Genomic DNA, 18,882 nt, shown 5'->3' with positions numbered 1-18,882 from the left:
CCCGTGCGGCGCGTCGATGGCGGCGGGGGTCTCGCGCTGCTGGATCATGTGCGCCGGAGCCTCGCTGGCCGCTGCCTCGCTGTGGGAAGTTGGCGTGCCAGACTCTCTGAGTGGCCGGAGAGAGAAGCGACAAAAGCCGCGAGTTTTGTTTATGAGGGTGCTGTACAGGCCGGACTTGGTTCTGCTGCTCGGAGGGTTTTGCTTTCTAACCCTGGCTGCAGTCTGTAAGTTACAGTTTCGATGTACAGGCCGGACTTGGTTCTGCTGCTCGGAGGGATTTGCTTTCTCACCCTGGCTGCAATCTGTAAGTTACACAGTTTCGCGATGAGGATGAAGGAAATGAATGCGGGGAGGGGTGTGTGTGTGTGTTTGGCTGTATCAGGAGTATACTGTCGTCCCCGTGATTTACAAGTCATGGGGTAATTTACTCCAAATAAAACAGAATTAAAGGAAATGTCGAGAACTCCACTGCCCGTTGAGGGAATTTATTCTTGTGTGCGTGTCTCAGGTGAGATCCGGATCCGGTATTACACGGGCAAGGTAATTGACAACCTGCGTGAGGATTTCGTGCCAGATGACTTCTTGTCAGCATTGCTTCTCATGGGCGTGTTCTCAGTGGGAAGGTGAGAAGAAATCTCCTGACCCCCCAAAACGTCAGAGCCCTGCATAATCCAGGGGCCGATGAAACATAATTACCATGTGCACCCGTAAATGCCTGTGGGAATGAAAAAGCTGCCCATTTTCAAGAAAAAAAAAGTAATTCCTGTGTTTTTTCGTGAGAAGTTGGTGGTTTATTGTGGTTTTTTTTCCTCTGCCCATTATGTAGGTAAACGTTAATCACGAATCATTTGCAGACCCTTCTGACAACCCAAGTTCGAGAACTTCTGGTAAAGTGACCGCCCATCTTGTTTTTGTTTGCGCAGCGCGGTGGGCGCCGGCAGCCGAGGGGGTCTTCTCATGTGGGCCATTAACTCCTTCAAGTGCAGAGTGAAGGCGAAGCTCTTTCGTGTTCAGACCAACCAGGAGATGGCGTTTTTCGACACCGTAAAGACAGGTAAGGCAGAGAGCGCGTTACAAAAATAGTGCACAGCAAACAAGCGGTCATGTCTCTGACTCCTCACCAGTGTGATGTAGTGCCCCCCCCCAAAAAAATATATGTATAATTTTTTTTTCCGGCCGCAGGTGAACTCACCTCCTTGCTTTCCAAAGACATCCCCCTGATGGCTGAAACAGTTTGTCTGAACATCAACGTTCTGCTGAGGACGCTAATCCAGACGGTGTACACACTGGCCCTCATGGTGAACCTCTCATGGATGCTAACATGTTTAGTGCTCTTGGAGGTCCCCGTCACGGGCTTCATCCAGACCATCTCCAACAAAAAGCACCGGGTAAAGCTGACAGACCAATTATGTACATTGATTGTCGCTAGCTCCGCTCACTGTTCAGTCCAGTCAAATGGATGGATTTCGGTCATTCTAATGAGATTGCTGGTCGAGTGATCTTCAAATAAAGCCCACCCCAAATCGATGACTCGCCCACCCCCACTAATGACGCAGCCTTGCGTTTGCAGCGGTTGACGCAGGCCGTGCATGACTCCATGACGGCGGCAAACGAGACGGCTAACGAGATCATCTTGGCCGTTCGGACGGTGCGGAGCTTCAACGCTGAGAAACACGAGGCCCGTCACTATGACGACCGGCTGATGGACACGCACAGGGTCAAGACCCGGCGGGAAACTGTCAGGTTCATATCCCTGTTGGCGCAACGGGTAAGATGCTGGTAAAACTATTTTGGCAACATTGGATTTGGGGGCGTCAATTTCTGCCAATAATAATAATAATAATAATAGTTTTGTGTGTCTGTTTGTGTGTGTAGCTGATAGGCTTGGCCGTTCATGTGCTGATGCTGTGGTATGGCAGGCTGTTCATCCAAAGGGGTCAGATGACCACCGGGAACCTGGTCTCCTTCATCCTCTACCAGTCAGACATCGGACACAACATCAGGGTAACGGCGCTGAAAAGCTCTGGTTTCTAACGCAGTGCTTTTCAAACCGGTGATCCGCCGGGGTCCGTAAAAGTGCACGCCTCCGCATACGAGAGCGGTTCCTTCCCCCCCTGTTTGAGCTTCGGAAATGCCATCTGATGTGGGCGTATCGCCACAAAAAGCCGCCGTCTCCCCAAGTCAGGGTTCAGCAGAGTTGCCGAGGCGCTGTGGGTCAAAGTAGGCACGTCGGTACTCGTCATGTTGGGAAATGTCTCTTCCCAGACACTGATCCACATCAGCGGCAACATGTTGAACTCGGTGGGTGCCGCCGGGAAAGTCTTCGAGGTTCTGGATCGACGGCCTCGGATCAGGACGGATGGGAAACTCGCACCCGAGTCGCTTGCCGGACACGTCATCTTCCGCCATGTCAACTTTGCCTACCCGGCACACCCCGACGTAACAGTGCTGCAGGTGGGAGTCGCAGTCAAGTCGAGGTCCCTGTTCTTGTGTGCGTGGAGATTGCGAGGCCCCTTCGGGCCATGGTAACCCACTAAAAGTGGACTGTTGAAGATGTTTGAACTGTAATCGCGATTCCTCATTTTAGGTGTGGAGTCTCCCCATTTAGGTCTGGTGGTGTGTCTCCTGGCCGTAGTGGTGGTGGTGGTGGTGGTTGTTGATGTTGTTGCCAGGCGCGGCTGGTGAACGAGCATTTTGCATCGCAACCCGCCATTCACCTGCCCGGTGGCAAAACTCAGACAACGTCCTCGACCGCCAACCAACCAGCGACAGAAGGAGCAGACGGGCATCAAGAAAGAAGGCCCTGCCTACCCGAGTGTCTTTGTCCAATCTGCCAGGAGAAGAAGGGCCACGACGCCGATCCTGACGAGAGAAACGGAGGCGCGAGACGGCGCTCCTTTATGTGACCGGTTCCGAAGAGAAACTCGGCAGGATCTTCTCAAAACTGATGCCGATCAAACCGCAGCAACACCCTCAGAAACAAAGCTGATCAACCTCAAGAACAAATTCCCGAGAAGCAAACTGAGCGAAGCAGAGAAGGGAGCCTCTTCGGGTCCAAATTCTGGGCAGAGAACCACTCCTTTGAAAGAAGTCGATGTCAAACAAGAACGGTCCTCTCCAAATTGAGGCGGATCTTTACGTCATCACTTAGCGTCTGCTTAGAACCGTATCCTGACATCTCTCCGCCAGAGACCGTCTCACTCCATGGAAAGAGTTGCCACCAGCGAGCCGTTTTGCCACCAGGCGAGATAAATGTCTGCCGAAAGGTGCAACTGTCCCAGGCAACAAAAACAACACCACCACCACCACCACCACCTGACAGAGACATCCATTGGGAGAGCGCATTTGCCTCCTGCGAGTCCTTCCTCTTAAAGCGCATCCAATCCAATGTGTCATTAGGACTTCTCTTTGGAGCTGCCGGCGGGTCAGACGACGGCGCTGGTCGGTGTGTCTGGAGAGGGAAAGAGCACCTGCGTCACTCTGCTCAAACGCTTGTACGAGCTGCAGGACGGAGAAATCCTGCTGGACCAAGCCGAGCTGGGATCGTAAGACGGCCGCTATCTCAGCGAGAAGGTGAAAGCCCAAAACCTAAGCCGCCGTTTTCGTGGGGTCGCTGACCAGTATGGCTGTAAACGTACGTTTGGGGATTTGGATGATTGTATGATTGATGTATTTATTTTTGATCGCGATATGCTACGAGCGAGCTTCCACACGTGAGGCGAGGGCAAACGTCACGCTCCAACATCGCATTTCCCAATCACTATCCAAACGACCGTCTCGCGCCGTGCTTTGACGCAGATTGCGGTGGTCAGCCAAGAGCCGGTCCTCTTCCACGGTTCCGTCAGGCACAACATCGCCTACGGCTTGGAGGACTGCTCCCTGGACGCCATCCAGGAAGCGGCGCGGCAGGCCAACGCTCACGACTTCATCTCACGGCTGGAGAAGGGCTACGACACGGGTGAGCGCAAACGGACTTCCGCCTCGTGGGCCGTCGCCGATTCGGAGACTTGGGGCTTGCTAAAACTCACCTCGGCGTGCCCGAGGCTCGACGTGAACTCCGTTGTTACCATTTCGTGCGGGCACAGGGCGTGCTTGATTTGGCTTGCGTCATTAAAATCGGACGGGCCAGAACTTGAGATTCTGCCGATGAGCGCGTCCGGGTGAGAAGAAGAGCGCCGCGCTGATGTGATTGTCTGTCAGAGGTCGGTGAGGGGGGCGGCCTGCTGTCCAAGAGCGAGCGGCAACGCGTGGCCATCGCCCGAGCGCTGGTCAGACGGCCGCGGGTCCTCATCCTGGACGAAGTCACCAGCTCCCTGGATGAGCCCAGCGAACGCAAGGTGCCAGTCCGACGGGGCTCGAATAGCGAGAGGACCTCGCAGCCCCCAGCTCCAGCTCAAACTCATCATACGACGCTTAACGCGACCTCAACGTAAAAATGTGACTCAAGACGTTCTCCGTTTGTCCCACCCGGCACAGGTCCTGCAGGGTCTGTTGAGGCGTTCTGAGCGAAGCGTGCTGCTGATCACTCACAGGTTGAAGAGGCCCGAGACGATCGACCAGATTGCGGTGATCGGCGGCGGTGGCGTTCGGGAGCGAGGAACCCACCGCCAGCTGATGGACCAGAAGGGAATCTACTATAAAATGGCAGGGGGGCGGGACGATCAGAAGCGCTGACCGGCCCATTCGCAACCTGAATTGGAGTCCTGCATTCGATCCATGAAAACGGCATTCGCCGATTCCCCAACGCTCGATTCTCTTCATTTCGTCGTCTCTCTCCGCTGAAAGTCTTTCAGGATGAGAAGATTTGGGCCCAATCACGTTCGAGCTTCCGCCTGCTGCCACGTCAACCCAATCTTCCTTCCCAAGCAACCGGATGTCACGTCCAAATTCCTCCTCGGAGGGCCAGCGTGCCGTGCCGGCCCTCGATTTTTCTGTGTTTTATCTTGGGTCTCATCCGATCTGATGTCCAATCCTTGTTTCCCTTCCTTCTTCAAGCACCACCCGTTTCTTGCCCCTGCACAAGAGACATTCGCCAGATAGCAGCAGCAGTCAGGCTGCAATGAGGAAATGGCACGGAAGAGACTGCCGCCATGTCAGGACTGAGAGCTGCGATGCAAAATGGCCGACTGGAAAGTCCCTGCTTTCTGTTTACTTTCGTTTTATCTAAGCAAGTGGGTGTGGCGCACCCTTTCGGAGGGACCTCGCATGAAAGCGGAGGCGTGGGTCCATTTGAGGCTTGAAAGGCTTGACCGCCCTGTTTACTCCCTCCAGTGACATTTCGGGTCCGAGATGTCATCCACCCATCCATTATTTGAACCGCTTTATCCTCACGAGGACATGATATATTCAGAATTTAAAGACACGATTTAACGGTCATTTTGTGTAAATGAGCAACTAAAAATATTAATACCGTGAAAAGCAGACATGTTCAATTATCTTGCGTGACTCGTCATGAAAAAGATCCTCGAACAAGATGAGAAAAACGAGACTATTTTATCTACTGTCAGTAATTGCAACATGATTCGGTGTAATAATCTGAACGATTTCATTTTTCATCTAGGGTACATTTGTCTACCCCCTGTCTGGACTGTAAGAGTTTTTGCACGGAAGGAAAATGCCCATCGATGGATGTTTTTGCTTTCGGGCACGGTTGCAATAAAACGCTCACTTTGCCTTTTGTTGGGTTGTCATGAAAGCTGGCGGAGAGCCACGACAACAGCAGCTTGATGAATGACTTCAAGTCATCATCCACAGTTGCAAACGCGACACAACGCAAGCGTCCCGTCGTCGACGCATTTCACGTTTGCTTGCCTCGCATCGGATTAGCTTCCTTTGTTTTTGTTCTTGGTTTTTGGTTCTGCTTGAGGAGCAACGATGCAACTTTGAGGCCATCCATCCATCCATTTTCGGATCTGCTTCTCCTCACAAGGACCGCGGGGCGTGCTGGAGCCCATCCCGGCTTTCTTCGGGGTTTGAGGTCATGAGTTTCAAAATCGGGCATCGCCCTCTCAGTTGCGAGTGGCATCTGTACATCCTTGAACAATTGTCATTGAGCAATATTTCACAGCACCAGACACTGAATTGCACACCTGAAGGTGGACTACTTTTCCTGCTACAGGTCACAAAAAAAAAAAAAAAAATGGTGCAAGGATGATCTGCAGCAACTGCACAACTGTCACACTATTGTATTGCACCACTGACCACCTGATCTCTGCTCATGGCACTCGCACATGACCGAAAGTCTTTCGATACTTGCGTATTATGTCCTCGTTCATCACAGTTGCTTGTTACGGCAATACTAGTGTCAGCCTATACTACCGGAGACAAATTCCGTGTGTTCTATATACTTGGCCGGATTATTGTGATACACAAACACCAACACAGGCGCGCTCGAGGAAGGTAGGAAAAGCATGACTCGAGAGCGCCATCTAGTGATGCTTGATCCAAACATTTCCGTTCTCGGGTCACATTTGAGTTGGTCATCGCAGATGAAGTTTAAACAAGAAAAGGAAAGAGAAGCCACGCGACTACAAAGGCTCATATGTGAGGTTTCTTTAACGGTAAAATCTTCATTCATTCTGATATAACATTTCATGATTTGACTAACGACTAAAACAGAAAATGAAAACTGGGAATCACCAATAATGTCCAGAAAATAAAAATGTCCGACAACACATTTGAATGGATGGACAACAACAACTTCGTCGGCTGCATGACCACAGCAATCCCATAACTGGGAATCATCAATAATGTGATTTGACGCATTTACATGCACTTCGGTAAGGCGATCGTCAGAAAAAAAATGGTTTCCGTGGTTCATTCAATTGTTTCGATTTCTTTCCGCGTACATGACTTAAAACTCTCGGTCTCAGTAGGAGGCCTTCCGGCAGTCCTACCAGAAACCTGCTGGCATTCAATTGTTTCGATTTCTTTCCACGTACATGACTTAAAACTCTCGGTCTCAGTACGAGGCCTTGAGAGCGTCTGATTGGCTGAAGGAAACAGGAAGTGTTTTAGTAGCCGGAAGAAATTGTTGTGTTCTTGAACGTGCTGAGGTGCAGACGTCTTTTTTTCCCTTTCAATAAAACTGCATTCAAAGGAATACATCTCTCCTTTTGCCGTTCGTAAAGTAGCGCCATCCCTTCAGAAACAACGAACCCCTTAACTTACACATGCAACGGCTATGGCGACATTTTTGAGAGGTTCATAGGCCATGAGCGACATCTACTGGTGAAACTGTCATTTGAAAAAAAATGCCATTTTTGTGTAGATTTCCCCCCTTTCGAATTCATTGTTTTCACATTAGGTGCAGAATTTTGATATAGTGCACTATCAGTGTTGGGTGTTTTTTTTAACCAAGAGCACATGCCTCTAAACATGCACTCAGCACTCAGTCATTCGTGACCAAGTTTGTAACTCAATCGACCTGCATGTCAAACTTATTTTTCCCACTGAAGTAAACGGAAATTCTATTCATTGGAACAAAACCCCCCCAAACAATTGTTTTTGTTATCCGTCCCGAGTAAAGAAAATTAGCATCGTATCGCATAAAAACTCAATAAAACACGAGAGAAGAGAATGTAAAGACAAAGTGGTTTTCGAATGCACGATCAAAGTTCAACAGTAAATTGAACTCTTCAAGGGCAGTGATGATTTTATGTACCGCTAGAGGGCGTCTGCGTAACACTATTGATGCATGTACCAAACTGATATTGACTGGTTTCGAGATTAAAAGCTTTTTAATGGCCACCCCGAAGGTCATCGGTAGCTTCTTTTCTCTCCTTTGGATCTGTTGAATCAGGGTGTGTTTAGCGTCTTTCTTTAAACATGAGGGAAGTACAAGACCACAAGCCTCACAGGATTTAGGGTGCCAGATGGATGAGAAAGCATGTTCATCTCGTGTCATTTTATCCCATCTCAGTGATCTCCTGGGCCTGCGTTGAGGGTTTCCAGTGTGATAGAAAAGGTCGTTTGCGATACCATTCACATGGAAATGGCTCACTGTATCCTAAAGTCTGGTGAGTCAGAGAAGGAGAGAGAGAGAGAGAGAGAGAGAGAGAGAGAGAGAGACGACTGATGAGTCAGAGGCGCCTGATCGTGACGTCGTCCTTTCCTTCTAGGCCACCTCCCGCACCAACCATACAAAGTGGCCCGGTGCAGACTGGACCTGCTCTACCTGAATTTAAACAAATCTTGTGCACACGGTGCTCGTCAGTGAATTACAGCTCTGGCTGGGCAATAAATCAAATCAAGATACAATGACACGCATTGTTTAAAGAGTGTGGCTCTCAAACTTAAGGTACCACCGACAAAAGAATGTGTCCCTCCAAATACCACCCATCATGATTAACTAACTCACTTTTACATGCCGTCACGTGGGCCTACGTGGTGGGTACTCAGGCAGTGATTCTTTCACAACAGGAGATTTTGAAAAGACAAGAGTTCAATGAACCATCAAAAAGCATGAATACAAACGAGATGCTCACTAATTGTATTTGAGGATACTGTAAATCGAAATTGGGACTTTCCCGATGGCTAACAAAGACAAGTGCTCAATCAACATTTTGAAAAGACAAGAGTTCAATGAACCATCAAAAAGCATGAATACAAACGAGATGCTCACTAATTGTATTTGAGGATACTGTAAATCGAAATTGAGACTTTCCGATGGCCAACAAAGACAAGTGCTTAATCAAGTTGTTTCAAACCATCAGGGGAAAAAAAATGAAATGACGGGTCGCAGTAATACTACTTAAAAGAGACAGTGGTATTAATAAAATCTATTTCTTCATTTATTTGTCACTTTTTATTTCGTGAAGTAATTGGTGAACTTATTTTTGTAAATAGCACATGCAAAAAGTAATTGTTTAATCGAATGTCGTAAAATGAATCTAATTATAATATTCCAAACACTTACACAGCAGCTGACTTAGAACAATGTCCTAATCATCCCCAAGTCCCTTAAATGATGTACTGTATTATGAATCTAAGTTATTATCAGTTGGGAGGTTTCAACGTGACAACAAGAAACGGTATAAGAACTTTACAGGACACATATTGTACTACTCCTATTGCCTAGAATCAAAAGCGAAATATCGTGTTTTCTTATATTATTAGAAGGGAGAAAAATATTGTTCTCATTCACTCCACGTTTGTTGATACGGTTCAAAAAAACAGCAAGACGATTGCGTCATCTCACCGGCCTCCATTGCAGTGACGGGCGCGCATGCGTAGTGCTTTGTCTATACGCAACACGACTGAGCTCGTGAGCTGTCATCTTTTGGGACAATTTGGACGCTACTAACACCTTCTGCTGCACAAACTGGATCTTTTACAGACTCTTGTTTCGAGGAGGGATTAGCAGAAACGACAACGAGTTAAATTATCGATATTAAAGTGGTAAAAAGAACGCGTCTTGTCACGTGACCAATGCTGGCCAATCACCAAGAGACTAGCCCCGATTGAAGTCTGCTCTTTGTTTGGATTACTTTGGCGTTTCAACCCGAAACTGTTGAGAGGAATTATTTTCTGAATTTCCACGTGGGGGACGCGAAGAGGACGATTTTCTTCGCTTCACCCCATCCCTTTAAATAAGCACGTCGGGGACCCATGTTGGATGGGGTCATTTGAATTGCATAGCAATTGTTTCCAAGTTTGGCTCAACTGTTGGGATTCGGGGTGTATCTGGTCACGTGATTTCCCCTCCCCCACCCTTCCCCGAAGAATGGTTGAAGGGCGGACATGTTGGAGGGAATATGTTGCGTAAAAAAAGTATCGAGTTGGAAGACCAGAAGATGTTTTCAAGACAAGTTTCGCCGTATTTTTTGGATTTACCAATCGGCATTTGTCTTTATTTGAATCCTTAGGATTTGGGGGGTATACTTTTTTGGACATCTCTTATCTCTCAAAATTTCACTCTGATCACAAAATATCCCGCACCACTACACTGCTTTCGTTTTTTTGTAGTGTATTCATATTGTGGTTTGATTAGCATGTTTCAGTGACATTGTTGGTCGTCTGTAACCTTGGGGAATGGGGGATGGGCGCATGTGATTGGGTAACCATTGACACGTTGGACGAATTTGTTGTCGGGGCGTTTGGTTTAGTTTTCTTGCATGTAGGCATTGTTTTGTGATGTTACGGATAGATTTAACTTTAGCTATTTGCTACCAGGTTGTACTATTGGTGACGTAACGCGTTTAGCAAGAGTGCGAATTGTTTTACCGGGCGTAAAAGAAATTGGCAGCCATTTCCAATTCAAGTAGTTCTAAGCCGGTGATTAAACTGCTGCGTCATCCTGTTGTTCCGGTTGCCCGGCATGCAGTCATTGAACTTTATGATAAAAGCTATTTTGATCGCCACCTTTTTTTCTTTTATGATGTCGCCACGTTTGAGTAACCGTTTCGATAATATATTCTTTGTTGGCCACGCGGGTCATGTTCTATGTCATTCCGTCCGTTTGTGTCTTTCAGTTAAGGCAAACCACGATCGTCGGTGTCGTTTCGGTTCGTTTGTCACACGTAGTGTGTGTTTAGAGATATCGTTCGGGAAATTTATTCTGATCCCTGAGCACAATTCAGTAATTTAAACCGTCGTCGTCGTGCTTTAAGATGGCGACCGGCGCCCCTCTGCGGCTGATCTTCTGGTAAGTGGGGAGAAGCCTGAACTGGCTGGTGGCTGCGTCGTCCCGCGGCTCGACCAATCGGCTTGAGAAAACGCGCACAGAAAGCCCGCGTTACGCACGCAGTGGCCAATCACCGCCTTTGCTTTGCATACGTTGACATAATGTAAGACCTTCAAGTTCGGAGGCGCTTTCAACGTCCTTGCGTGCTCGTAATCACGAAGAAGGAAAGAACACGATTTAGGGTGAGAAAGGCCACAAAGAGTGAATCACGGTTTTGCGCGATTCTCTTTACATGAAAGGACGTGCTTTTAAGCCTTTTTTCACCTCAAAGGCTTAACCGGCCGTTTCGGGGTGTGGTGAGGTAGCCTTGCAACGCAATGAGCCAATCGCAACTCAGAGGGCGGGGACGTTTTCAGCACGCGTGGCCAATAGGGTGACTCGTGGGTTTATAAAGCAGCTGGCGTAGGGAGACGAGCGCCATTTCCACGAAGGAAGAGGAAGTTTACGTTGCAGTTGGAGAGCGCCGGTAAAGAAAAGGGGCAAAAAAAAAAAAACGCAGGAAGCGGAACAGAACCGGATACTGGATTGAATATAGCAAAACGCAATCCGGATCCATCCTCATGGATATGGCCGTAAACCCGCTGATTGACAGGTATCTACTGGTAAACTTGCCTCTCAGCTTTCCATCGGATGCGATATTTGACAAAATGTTGTCACGAATCTTCGTTTTATTGAGACGAGATGTTGGACTCTGCCGGCCGCTCTGCGTGTATGAGCGTGCCGCAAGGTTCCCCCGGAGAAAATGACGCGCACACGGGAAATGTTGACTCTTGACGGACATCGGACGCGGAGTATATGACGCGAGACTAAAATATGTGTAAAATGTCTGTTGGGGTTTGCGTGACGCCGGCGCCATATTCGCGTCGCTGCCGCTAGCCTTGTTCGTTAGCATTAGCTCCCCGCAATCCTGTTGTATTCGCCCGTCGTTCCTGTGAGCCCAATGTGCCGCTGAGAAACGTAATTAACGCATTATTATTGATGTAACGACGTATCGGGTTCCCTCGTCCAAAGCGCCCGTTATTCTCCAAATTCGCCGGGTTGTTTTGATTGTAGCCCCGGTGGTGGTGAATGATGCTACTTGACCACCACCGGACTGGTTTGTGAGATCTGTTGCCCCGGTTACGGCGCCCACTGTCACTTAAGATTAAGAGTAAAATTCTTTGATTTATTTCTCCCCTTTTACCTAATTTTGCACCAATATTTCTTCGGTTCGTCAAATAGCGTCGTCACCAAGTCGTTTTTGTATGCTTTCAGGAAACCAGAAAAACGCACTCAACAAAGAGTCCAGTTCCCCCGATTTAACCTTTGCAAAGTACCATGACTTGTGAATCTACAGAGACATGATGAAAAATGTCTATTTGTTAGAAAGAAAGCTGGTATTTTTTTTTTTGTTGTGACCATGAGCTAAATGACTTGGGCTTACATATGTTTACTTCCATGTTGTACTTTGAAGAAAAAAAATCATAATAAAGCATATTAACTGTCAAATGTTTCCAAAGGCTCTCATTCAAAAATTGCTGACTACTACCAGATGTTGAGGTATTTTAAAAGATTCTATCCCCTGCTTCCCTCATCTACCCAGCCCTAAAAATTCCACACGGCACGTGATTAAAAATCCCAAAAGTGCCTCCCCCCCAACCCCCCTGTGATGCAGAATGACATTGCTGCTGTAATTGCATGCTGCTGTTGACAAAGGTGTATGTATAAACACAATAACGGCAGATTGAAATGCCCCCAGCTACTTGTACTTTCAAAGCGGCCACTGGAGGCAGTAGAGAATGGTGGGGGGGCACGTTGCAGGTCAAAGCAGCACTTCCTGTGACAAGATGACTGCCACCTGGGCAAAAAGCCAACTCTTGATAAATGAGTAGTGCATCAAAGATCTTGAGGCTTTCTGTTGGAAATGTCAAACTTTCCAGCCATGACTTTTACATGGTAGAGGTGCATCCGTTTCCAGATGTAAACGGTGTCGATGTAAGAAAGGCGAAGTAGGGGGTGCTGTTTGGTCAGAATTACTCAGCAATACGGGATTTGTAGACTCACCATTTGTTCTCTTGAGTGATGTCATGTTCCACTTGCGTTTTAAGGCGGAGTGAGGCAAAGACTTAGATGGAGTACGAAATACCTTCTTGCCGCAAAGCCTTGCTAAGATGCCGCACTGTGCTCTCCGCAGCTCCCATGGCGGGCTAGATGTCGGCCTAATGGGGATCACGGCCCTGGAGCAGAGTTCCGGCGCGGCCGGGAAAAGGATCCGGAAACCGTCCCTGCTCTACGAAGGATTTGAGAGCCCGGGGATGCCCCCGCACAGCCAGACGACCGGCCCTGGCCCCACACAGTCCCTGGTGAAAGACCCCGGGCGACGGGGGAAGATGACCAACCAGCTGCAGTTCCTGCAGAAGGTTTTGCTGAAGTCGTTGTGGCGCCACCACTTTGCTTGGCCTTTCCACGAGCCGGTGGACGCCGTCAAGCTCAACCTGCCTGTGAGTATGCATCATAACAGCGGCCAGTAGGGCAAGCGGTTGGTGGTCTTAGGAATGGGGGTGGGCAAAGCTCATCTACAAGCCCCATTCTTGAACTTGGCCCGCCGAGCACCTGCATCATGATAGAGGTCATATTATTTCATGCATTAATTGGAAAAAAATCCTCCACTTGGTGTATTGTGTTCATTTCAATGTATTTTTTGTTATTCACTTAGCTTCTGAAATGTTGAATGCTTTTTTTTTTTGTTCCCCACTAAATCCCGCGACACAATGTTGACTGGTATTTTTTAAACTGTAACAAAACTAAGGGAGGTTTTGTTGCAAAAACTGAATGTGGAACTTTCTTGAACTTGGCTCGCCGAGCACCTGCATCATGATAGAGGTCATATTATTTCATGCATTAATTGGGAAAAAAATCATACACTTGGTGTATTAAATTGTGTTCATTTCAATGTATTCTTTTTATTCACTCAGCTTCAGAAATGTTGAATGCTTTTTTTTTTTCGTTCCCCCCTAAATCCTGCGACACAATTTTAACTGGTATTTTTTAAACGGTGACAAAAAACTAAGGGAGGTTTTGTTGCAAAAACTGAATGTGGAACTTGACGCACGATGCTTCTCTAGGACTATCACAAGATCATCAAGATCCCAATGGACTTGGGCACCATCAAGAGGAGGCTCGAGAGCAACTACTACTACAGTGCCAGTGAATGCATGCAGGACTTTAACACCATGTTCACCAACTGCTACATTTACAACAAGGTACGAGCGTTGCCATTTGCCCGCGTCGCACGATTTCCATCGCCGACCCACCAAATGTGCGTCTCTCGCAGCCATCTGATGACATCGTCTTGATGGCCCAGTCGCTGGAGAAAGCATTTCTACAGAAGGTGGCTCAGATGCCGCCCGAGGAGGTGGACCTGAGCCCCCCCCCTGCGCGCAGCAGACCCATCAAAGTGGGAAAGCGGGGCAGGGGAAGTTCGGGTGAGGTCCCAACAACACAGATTGAAAAGACTGATGTTTTTGCTCTCGGATCTGATTCCCCCCATAAAGCTAATGCTAATTAAATATCACGTCTGTGTTGTCTTGATTCTAATGTGCCTTGTATTGAGTCACGGAACAAGAGTGAAAGCTACAGAAGGTGGCTCAGATGCCGCCCGAGGAGGTGGACCTGAGCCCGCCCCCTGCGCGCAGCAGACCCATCAAAGTGGGAAAGCGGGGCAGGGGAAGTTCGGGTGAGTTCCCAACAACACAGATTGAAAAGACTGATGTTTTTGCTCTCGGATCTGATTCCCCCCTTAAAGCTAATGCGAATTAAACATCACGTCGGTGTCGTGTTGTATTGATTCTAATGTGCCTTATATTGAGTCACGGAAGCCCTCAATGACCGGCCCCCCTCCCACGCAGCCCACTACCAAGGTGAGGCTCTCCATGGGGAAGAGCTAATCTGCATTTTTTTTTTTTTTTTTTGTATTCTAATGCAAGAAATGATGCATGAAAGGTTCGCAGAATAAATAAAAATGTTGAGATAGGCACAATTTTTTGTGTTGTTAGTAGAAAAAAAAAGTCAGACTCGTGACACGCTTCTCATTTCTTTTAATGGCAGAAAAAAGGCGTGAAGAGGAAAGCCGACACCACCACCCCGACCACGGTGGCCATGCCCCTCATGACCTCCATGAGCGTGGGTGGCATGGGCTTAGGCCTTGGCAGGGGGCACGACTCCGCGCTCACCCTCACAGCGCTCGGGGTGGAGCACGACACCGGCCTGAGCCTCGGCCAAGGTCTGGCCCTGAGCCAGGGCTTGAGCCTCAGTCAGGGTCTGGGCCTCAACCAGGGCCTGGCCCTCAACCAGGCGATGGGCATCAACGCGGATCACGGGCAAGTCATGATGGGTAACAAAGCGCCCGGAGGGTTCAGGAGAGGAGTTAGCGGGCGGCCCATCAAGCCCCCCAAGAAGGACCTGCCCGACTCCATCCTGCCCACGCCGGTGCGTCGCAGCAAGCTGACGCCCCAGCTGCGCTATTGCAGCGGCGTCCTGAAGGACCTCCTGTCCAAGAAGCACGCCGCCTACGCCTGGCCCTTCTACAAACCCGTTGACGCCTCCTCGCTCGGGCTCCACGACTACCACGAAATCATCAAGCAGCCCATGGACCTCAGCACGATCAAGGTACACCAGCAAGTGCTCGCTAGTTAGTCGAGTAAAAAAAAAAAAAAAAAAGTTATCGTATTTCCTAACATGAATGTGTCTTGTGGCCTGCGCAGAGGAAGATGGACAGCAGAGAGTATGCGGAGGCTCAGCAGTTTTCGGCCGACATCAGACTGATGTTCTCTAACTGTTACAAGTACAACCCCCCCGATCACGATGTGGTGACAATGGCTCGTAAGCTTCAGGTAAGCTGGAAGTCTCATTTGTCGCATCTAGCTTGCATTGAAGGTGGGGGAGTAATGGGAGACAGTGACAGCTCAAGTGTGTAACCTGACCCTGGTGGCCAATGGTGACAATTGGACCCTCCCTCAGGATGTTTTTGAGTTCTGCTTTGCCAAAATGCCCGACGAGCAGCCGGCGCCCCCGAGCTCCTCGTCTTCCTCCTCCTCCTCGTCCTCGTCGTCTTCCGAGAGCGAGCTGAGCAGCGAGGAGAGCGAGAGCGAGAGCAGCCCCAGCTCGGACTCCGAAGAGGAGCGAGCCAACCGCCTGGCCGAGCTTCAGGAGCAGGTAGCGTCGGTGAAAGCGAGGCCCCGCCATGTGCGTCGCCCGCCATTTTCTGACTCGCTTGCCTCCCCTCCCGCCCTCCCAGCTGAAAGCCGTCCACGAGCAGCTCACGGCGCTCTCTCAGGGCCCCAACCTGAAACCCAAGAAGAAGAAGGAGAAGAAGGACAAGAAGAAGAAGAGGAGGAAAGGCGAGAAGCACCCAAAGGTGGAAGAAGAACTGGTCTCCATCAGGCCCACCAAGCCCTCCAAAGTTGCCAAAACTCCCAAAACTAAGAGCAACAAGGCCGCGGGAACCCTGATGCCAATCAAGAAGAGCCAGAGCAAGAAAAACAACAAGAGCAAGTGAGTGCTGACACCTGCCGGGCAGCGCTGGTACTGCGAGTTTGTGTGACGCGGTTGTAAAACGCGACGAGGCCTTTGAGGACTTCATTTTTCGGCAACCCGACTTTCACTCTTTTCTCTTCTGTGGCAGGTCCAAAAAGGGAGGCGTGATGTTCAGCGTGCCGCCGGCCATCCCGGAGCCCCTCATGCACCATTTCGACTCTGACGAGGAGGAAGAGACCGCGCCCATGTCATACGACGAGAAGCGGCAGCTCAGCCTGGACATCAACAAGCTGCCCGGCGAGAAGCTGGGCCGCGTCGTTTACATCATCCAGTCGCGAGAGCCGTCCCTCCGAGACACCAACCCGGAGGAGATCGAGATCGACTTTGAGACGCTCAAGCCTTCCACGCTGCGAGAGCTGGAGCGCTATGTCATGACATGCCTGCGGAAGAAGCCGCGCAAGCCTTACGGTGAGTACGCCTTGTGAGGGGGGGGGGGGGGCTTATTTGTATGTTATCTAACCTGTGCCTTCCCTTCAAAGCCATCAAGAACAGCGCCGGAAAGTCACGGGAGGAGCTGGCATTGGAGAAACAACTGGAGCTCGAGAGAAGGCTGATTGATGTCAGCGGGCAGCTCAACTCTGGCAAGAAGCCCGCCAAAGCCAAGTGTAAGTCGTGTTTGTACTTTCTGCGAGTGGTCCCGCGGCTTGCCAAATGTCTGCGGGAAATTAACTATTGAGGCAAGTTGGATGCAAAGGGGATCGTTTAAGCGCAAATATCAGCATTTTGTTTTGCCTTGAGTTTTAACATCCATACAAAAGGTTTCAACGGGCAATGGTCAGTTTTCTCCCCGACAAAGAAGGACAAACCTTGAACTTGTTGAAATTTGGTTGTTTGAGGATTATGCCAAAAATGTTTTGAGCCTACATAAGTTCCCTGTTAGCGATCACAAAAAGAAGATTCCTCTCGCCAATGACCCTCGTGTTTTTTTCCTCAATCTGTAGTGGAGAAACCGACCGCAGAGTCGAGCACTCAGCCGTCACGCCTCAGTGCCAGCAGCTCCTCCTCAGACTCCTCCTCGTCTTCCTCATCCTCATCATCCTCCGACACCAGCGAGTCCGACTCTGGCTGAGGGCCAGAAGACTTTCAGATTGTGTTTTTGTTTTAACCCCTTTATTTTATTTGCGGGCGGTTACCTGACGAGCCCTCTCGTTGCGCCACTCCCCAACGGACTGGACCAGAACGGCCGGCCCAACCGAGAGATGGCACCTTCTTTGGGCTGCATGGGGGGGGCTTATTCTGGGTCTAGGACGGGTCGAAATTGGGCCGAGCGAGGGAAGTTTCATCGGGGGAAAGATGCGTTGCATGTGTCGGGTGGGAGTTAAGGGTGCTAGAGCCAGAGTCTGTGATACTTCTGGACATGATTTCCCTTCTTTACTGTGCTCGCTGTCTTGACGGTGTGTGTAAATGTTCTGTACAGTTATAGAACTCTTTCTTTTATAAAGAAGCATTTTACTTATTCCCTTTGTGGGAACCCGCAACTGTTTGTGCGTCTCGGCTTTTCAGAAGTGCTCAAGACAAACGTGTGTGTGTGTGTGTGTCCGGGCGTGCGTGCAGCCTGCTGAAGTTCTCCACAGTTTTGACGCAGGCGTTGGAAAGTGGGTGTGGCGCTCCACCTGTGTGACATTTGATTAAGTCGAAGTTGATTTTTTCCTACTAGTGTTTTGTTTTCCTCTCTTTTCCAGTGTTTCTGTACACTCGATTGCTTCTTGTGACCAATTTGCCAATAAAAACGAAAGCAGTGCGGACATCGGTGTTGACCCCCCACCCCTGAATGAAGCAGTTTTCCCCATTATCACTTTGGAGCAGTTCACCAAGCACTGTTTTGGGGGAAAAACAAAAGTGACAATATCCATGTGGGCCGGACCATTAAAAAATATACCATACTCTGTTATAAATAACCAAAATAATATGTCTTTCCTTTGTTTTGGTCTAAAGATGCACAAGAACACAAGGAATATATTCAAATTTAATGAACATATCTTTACAAGATTTCCTTAGACAAATGTGCAATTTACTTTTATCATTCACATATATGTATTGCAACTGATCCCACTGACTGTACAAAGGAACAAAACGTGAACAAGTAATTGGTCTTGAAAAATATAGTAATGCATTTTTAAGATTAAACGAGATTTATAAAGAAATTTTTAAACCATTTACACGAGCATATGAAATCTAAATGTAATCCCTGCCTACACCTTACAAACTAAAGAGAGTGCAAAATATGTGGAAAGAATAAAGTATTCACGTCCTTGATAGCGTCTGCTGTGTTGGGTCTGTCAATGACAGACAGAGGCTGCGGTTGTCTTCTTCTCTGATGAAAACAATGTTGTCTTTTCCTCTGATCAACAGACTGTGTCCGCCTAGCGGATATTCCATGAATTGCACGTTATTAAAAATATTCATTCCGTGTCATTTGTGCATTTTTTTCACTTTTAAATTATCTTGCGGCCCGATCAAACCTCCCTGCGGGCCGGTTCCGGCCGTATGTTATACAGCCCTGATGTATAGTAAGGCGTTTTTAGCTGAAAAAAAAACGACCATGTACAGGAAGGCATTTTGAGCCGAAAATAACGACCATGTATAATTAGGCGTTTTTAGCTGAAAAAAACCGACCATGTATA

General features: G+C 48.7%; 2 protein-coding genes and 1 long non-coding RNA gene across 3 annotated transcripts; all 3 read left to right on the top strand.

Moving 5' to 3' along the window:
* Window positions 1-6: 6 nt before the first annotated feature.
* Window positions 7-4,622, top strand: tap2a (transporter associated with antigen processing, subunit type a). Its single transcript, XM_019888953.1, has 12 exons — window positions 7-162; window positions 236-299; window positions 499-623; window positions 924-1,054; window positions 1,183-1,384; window positions 1,567-1,768; window positions 1,876-2,004; window positions 2,266-2,454; window positions 3,400-3,573; window positions 3,799-3,958; window positions 4,201-4,337; window positions 4,477-4,622. Exons 1-9 carry the CDS (start codon window positions 17-19, stop codon window positions 3,547-3,549), a joined length of 1,338 nt encoding a protein of 445 aa, XP_019744512.1. The 5' UTR covers window positions 7-16; the 3' UTR covers window positions 3,550-3,573; window positions 3,799-3,958; window positions 4,201-4,337; window positions 4,477-4,622.
* A 2,043-nt stretch (window positions 4,623-6,665) lies between these two features.
* Window positions 6,666-7,236, top strand: LOC109527189 (uncharacterized). Its single transcript, XR_002170485.1, has 2 exons — window positions 6,666-6,919; window positions 6,966-7,236. It is a non-coding gene; the product is annotated as an uncharacterized LOC109527189 (long non-coding RNA).
* A 2,001-nt stretch (window positions 7,237-9,237) lies between these two features.
* LOC109527188 (bromodomain-containing protein 2-like) lies at window positions 9,238-17,498 on the top strand. The gene is made up of 11 exons (XM_019888958.1): window positions 9,238-11,276; window positions 12,858-13,164; window positions 13,789-13,926; window positions 13,998-14,142; window positions 15,087-15,331; window positions 15,427-15,555; window positions 15,683-15,877; window positions 15,960-16,216; window positions 16,347-16,666; window positions 16,738-16,863; window positions 17,200-17,498. The coding sequence occupies exons 1-11, from the start codon at window positions 11,245-11,247 to the stop codon at window positions 17,325-17,327; spliced, it is 2,022 nt and encodes a 673-aa protein (XP_019744517.1). The 5' UTR covers window positions 9,238-11,244; the 3' UTR covers window positions 17,328-17,498.
* The last annotated feature ends 1,384 nt before the right edge of the window (window positions 17,499-18,882 follow it).

The sequence above is a fragment of the Hippocampus comes genome, unplaced genomic scaffold (genome assembly GCF_001891065.2).
Source record: "Hippocampus comes isolate QL1 unplaced genomic scaffold, H_comes_QL1_v1.1 scaffold674, whole genome shotgun sequence".
In the NCBI taxonomy this organism is placed as follows: domain Eukaryota; kingdom Metazoa; phylum Chordata; class Actinopteri; order Syngnathiformes; family Syngnathidae; genus Hippocampus; species Hippocampus comes.
This window is presented reverse-complemented; position numbering and strand designations above follow the sequence as displayed.

Bases quoted from the DNA above. Each gene is read 5' to 3' on its own strand.
- LOC109527188 (XM_019888958.1), top strand. From the start codon at position 11,245: ATGGATATGGCCGTAAACCCGCTGATTGACAG. The intron at 15,878-15,959 runs GTAGCGTCGGTG...CCGCCCTCCCAG, and splicing joins TGGCCGAGCTTCAGGAGCAG to CTGAAAGCCGTCCACGAGCA. The intron at 16,864-17,199 runs GTAAGTCGTGTT...CTCAATCTGTAG, and splicing joins GAAGCCCGCCAAAGCCAAGT to TGGAGAAACCGACCGCAGAG.
- tap2a (XM_019888953.1), top strand. From the start codon at position 17: ATGGCGGCGGGGGTCTCGCGCTGCTGGATCATGTGCGCCGGAGCCTCG. The intron at 624-923 runs GTGAGAAGAAAT...TTGTTTGCGCAG, and splicing joins GGCGTGTTCTCAGTGGGAAG to CGCGGTGGGCGCCGGCAGCC. The intron at 1,055-1,182 runs GTAAGGCAGAGA...TTCCGGCCGCAG, and splicing joins TTTCGACACCGTAAAGACAG to GTGAACTCACCTCCTTGCTT.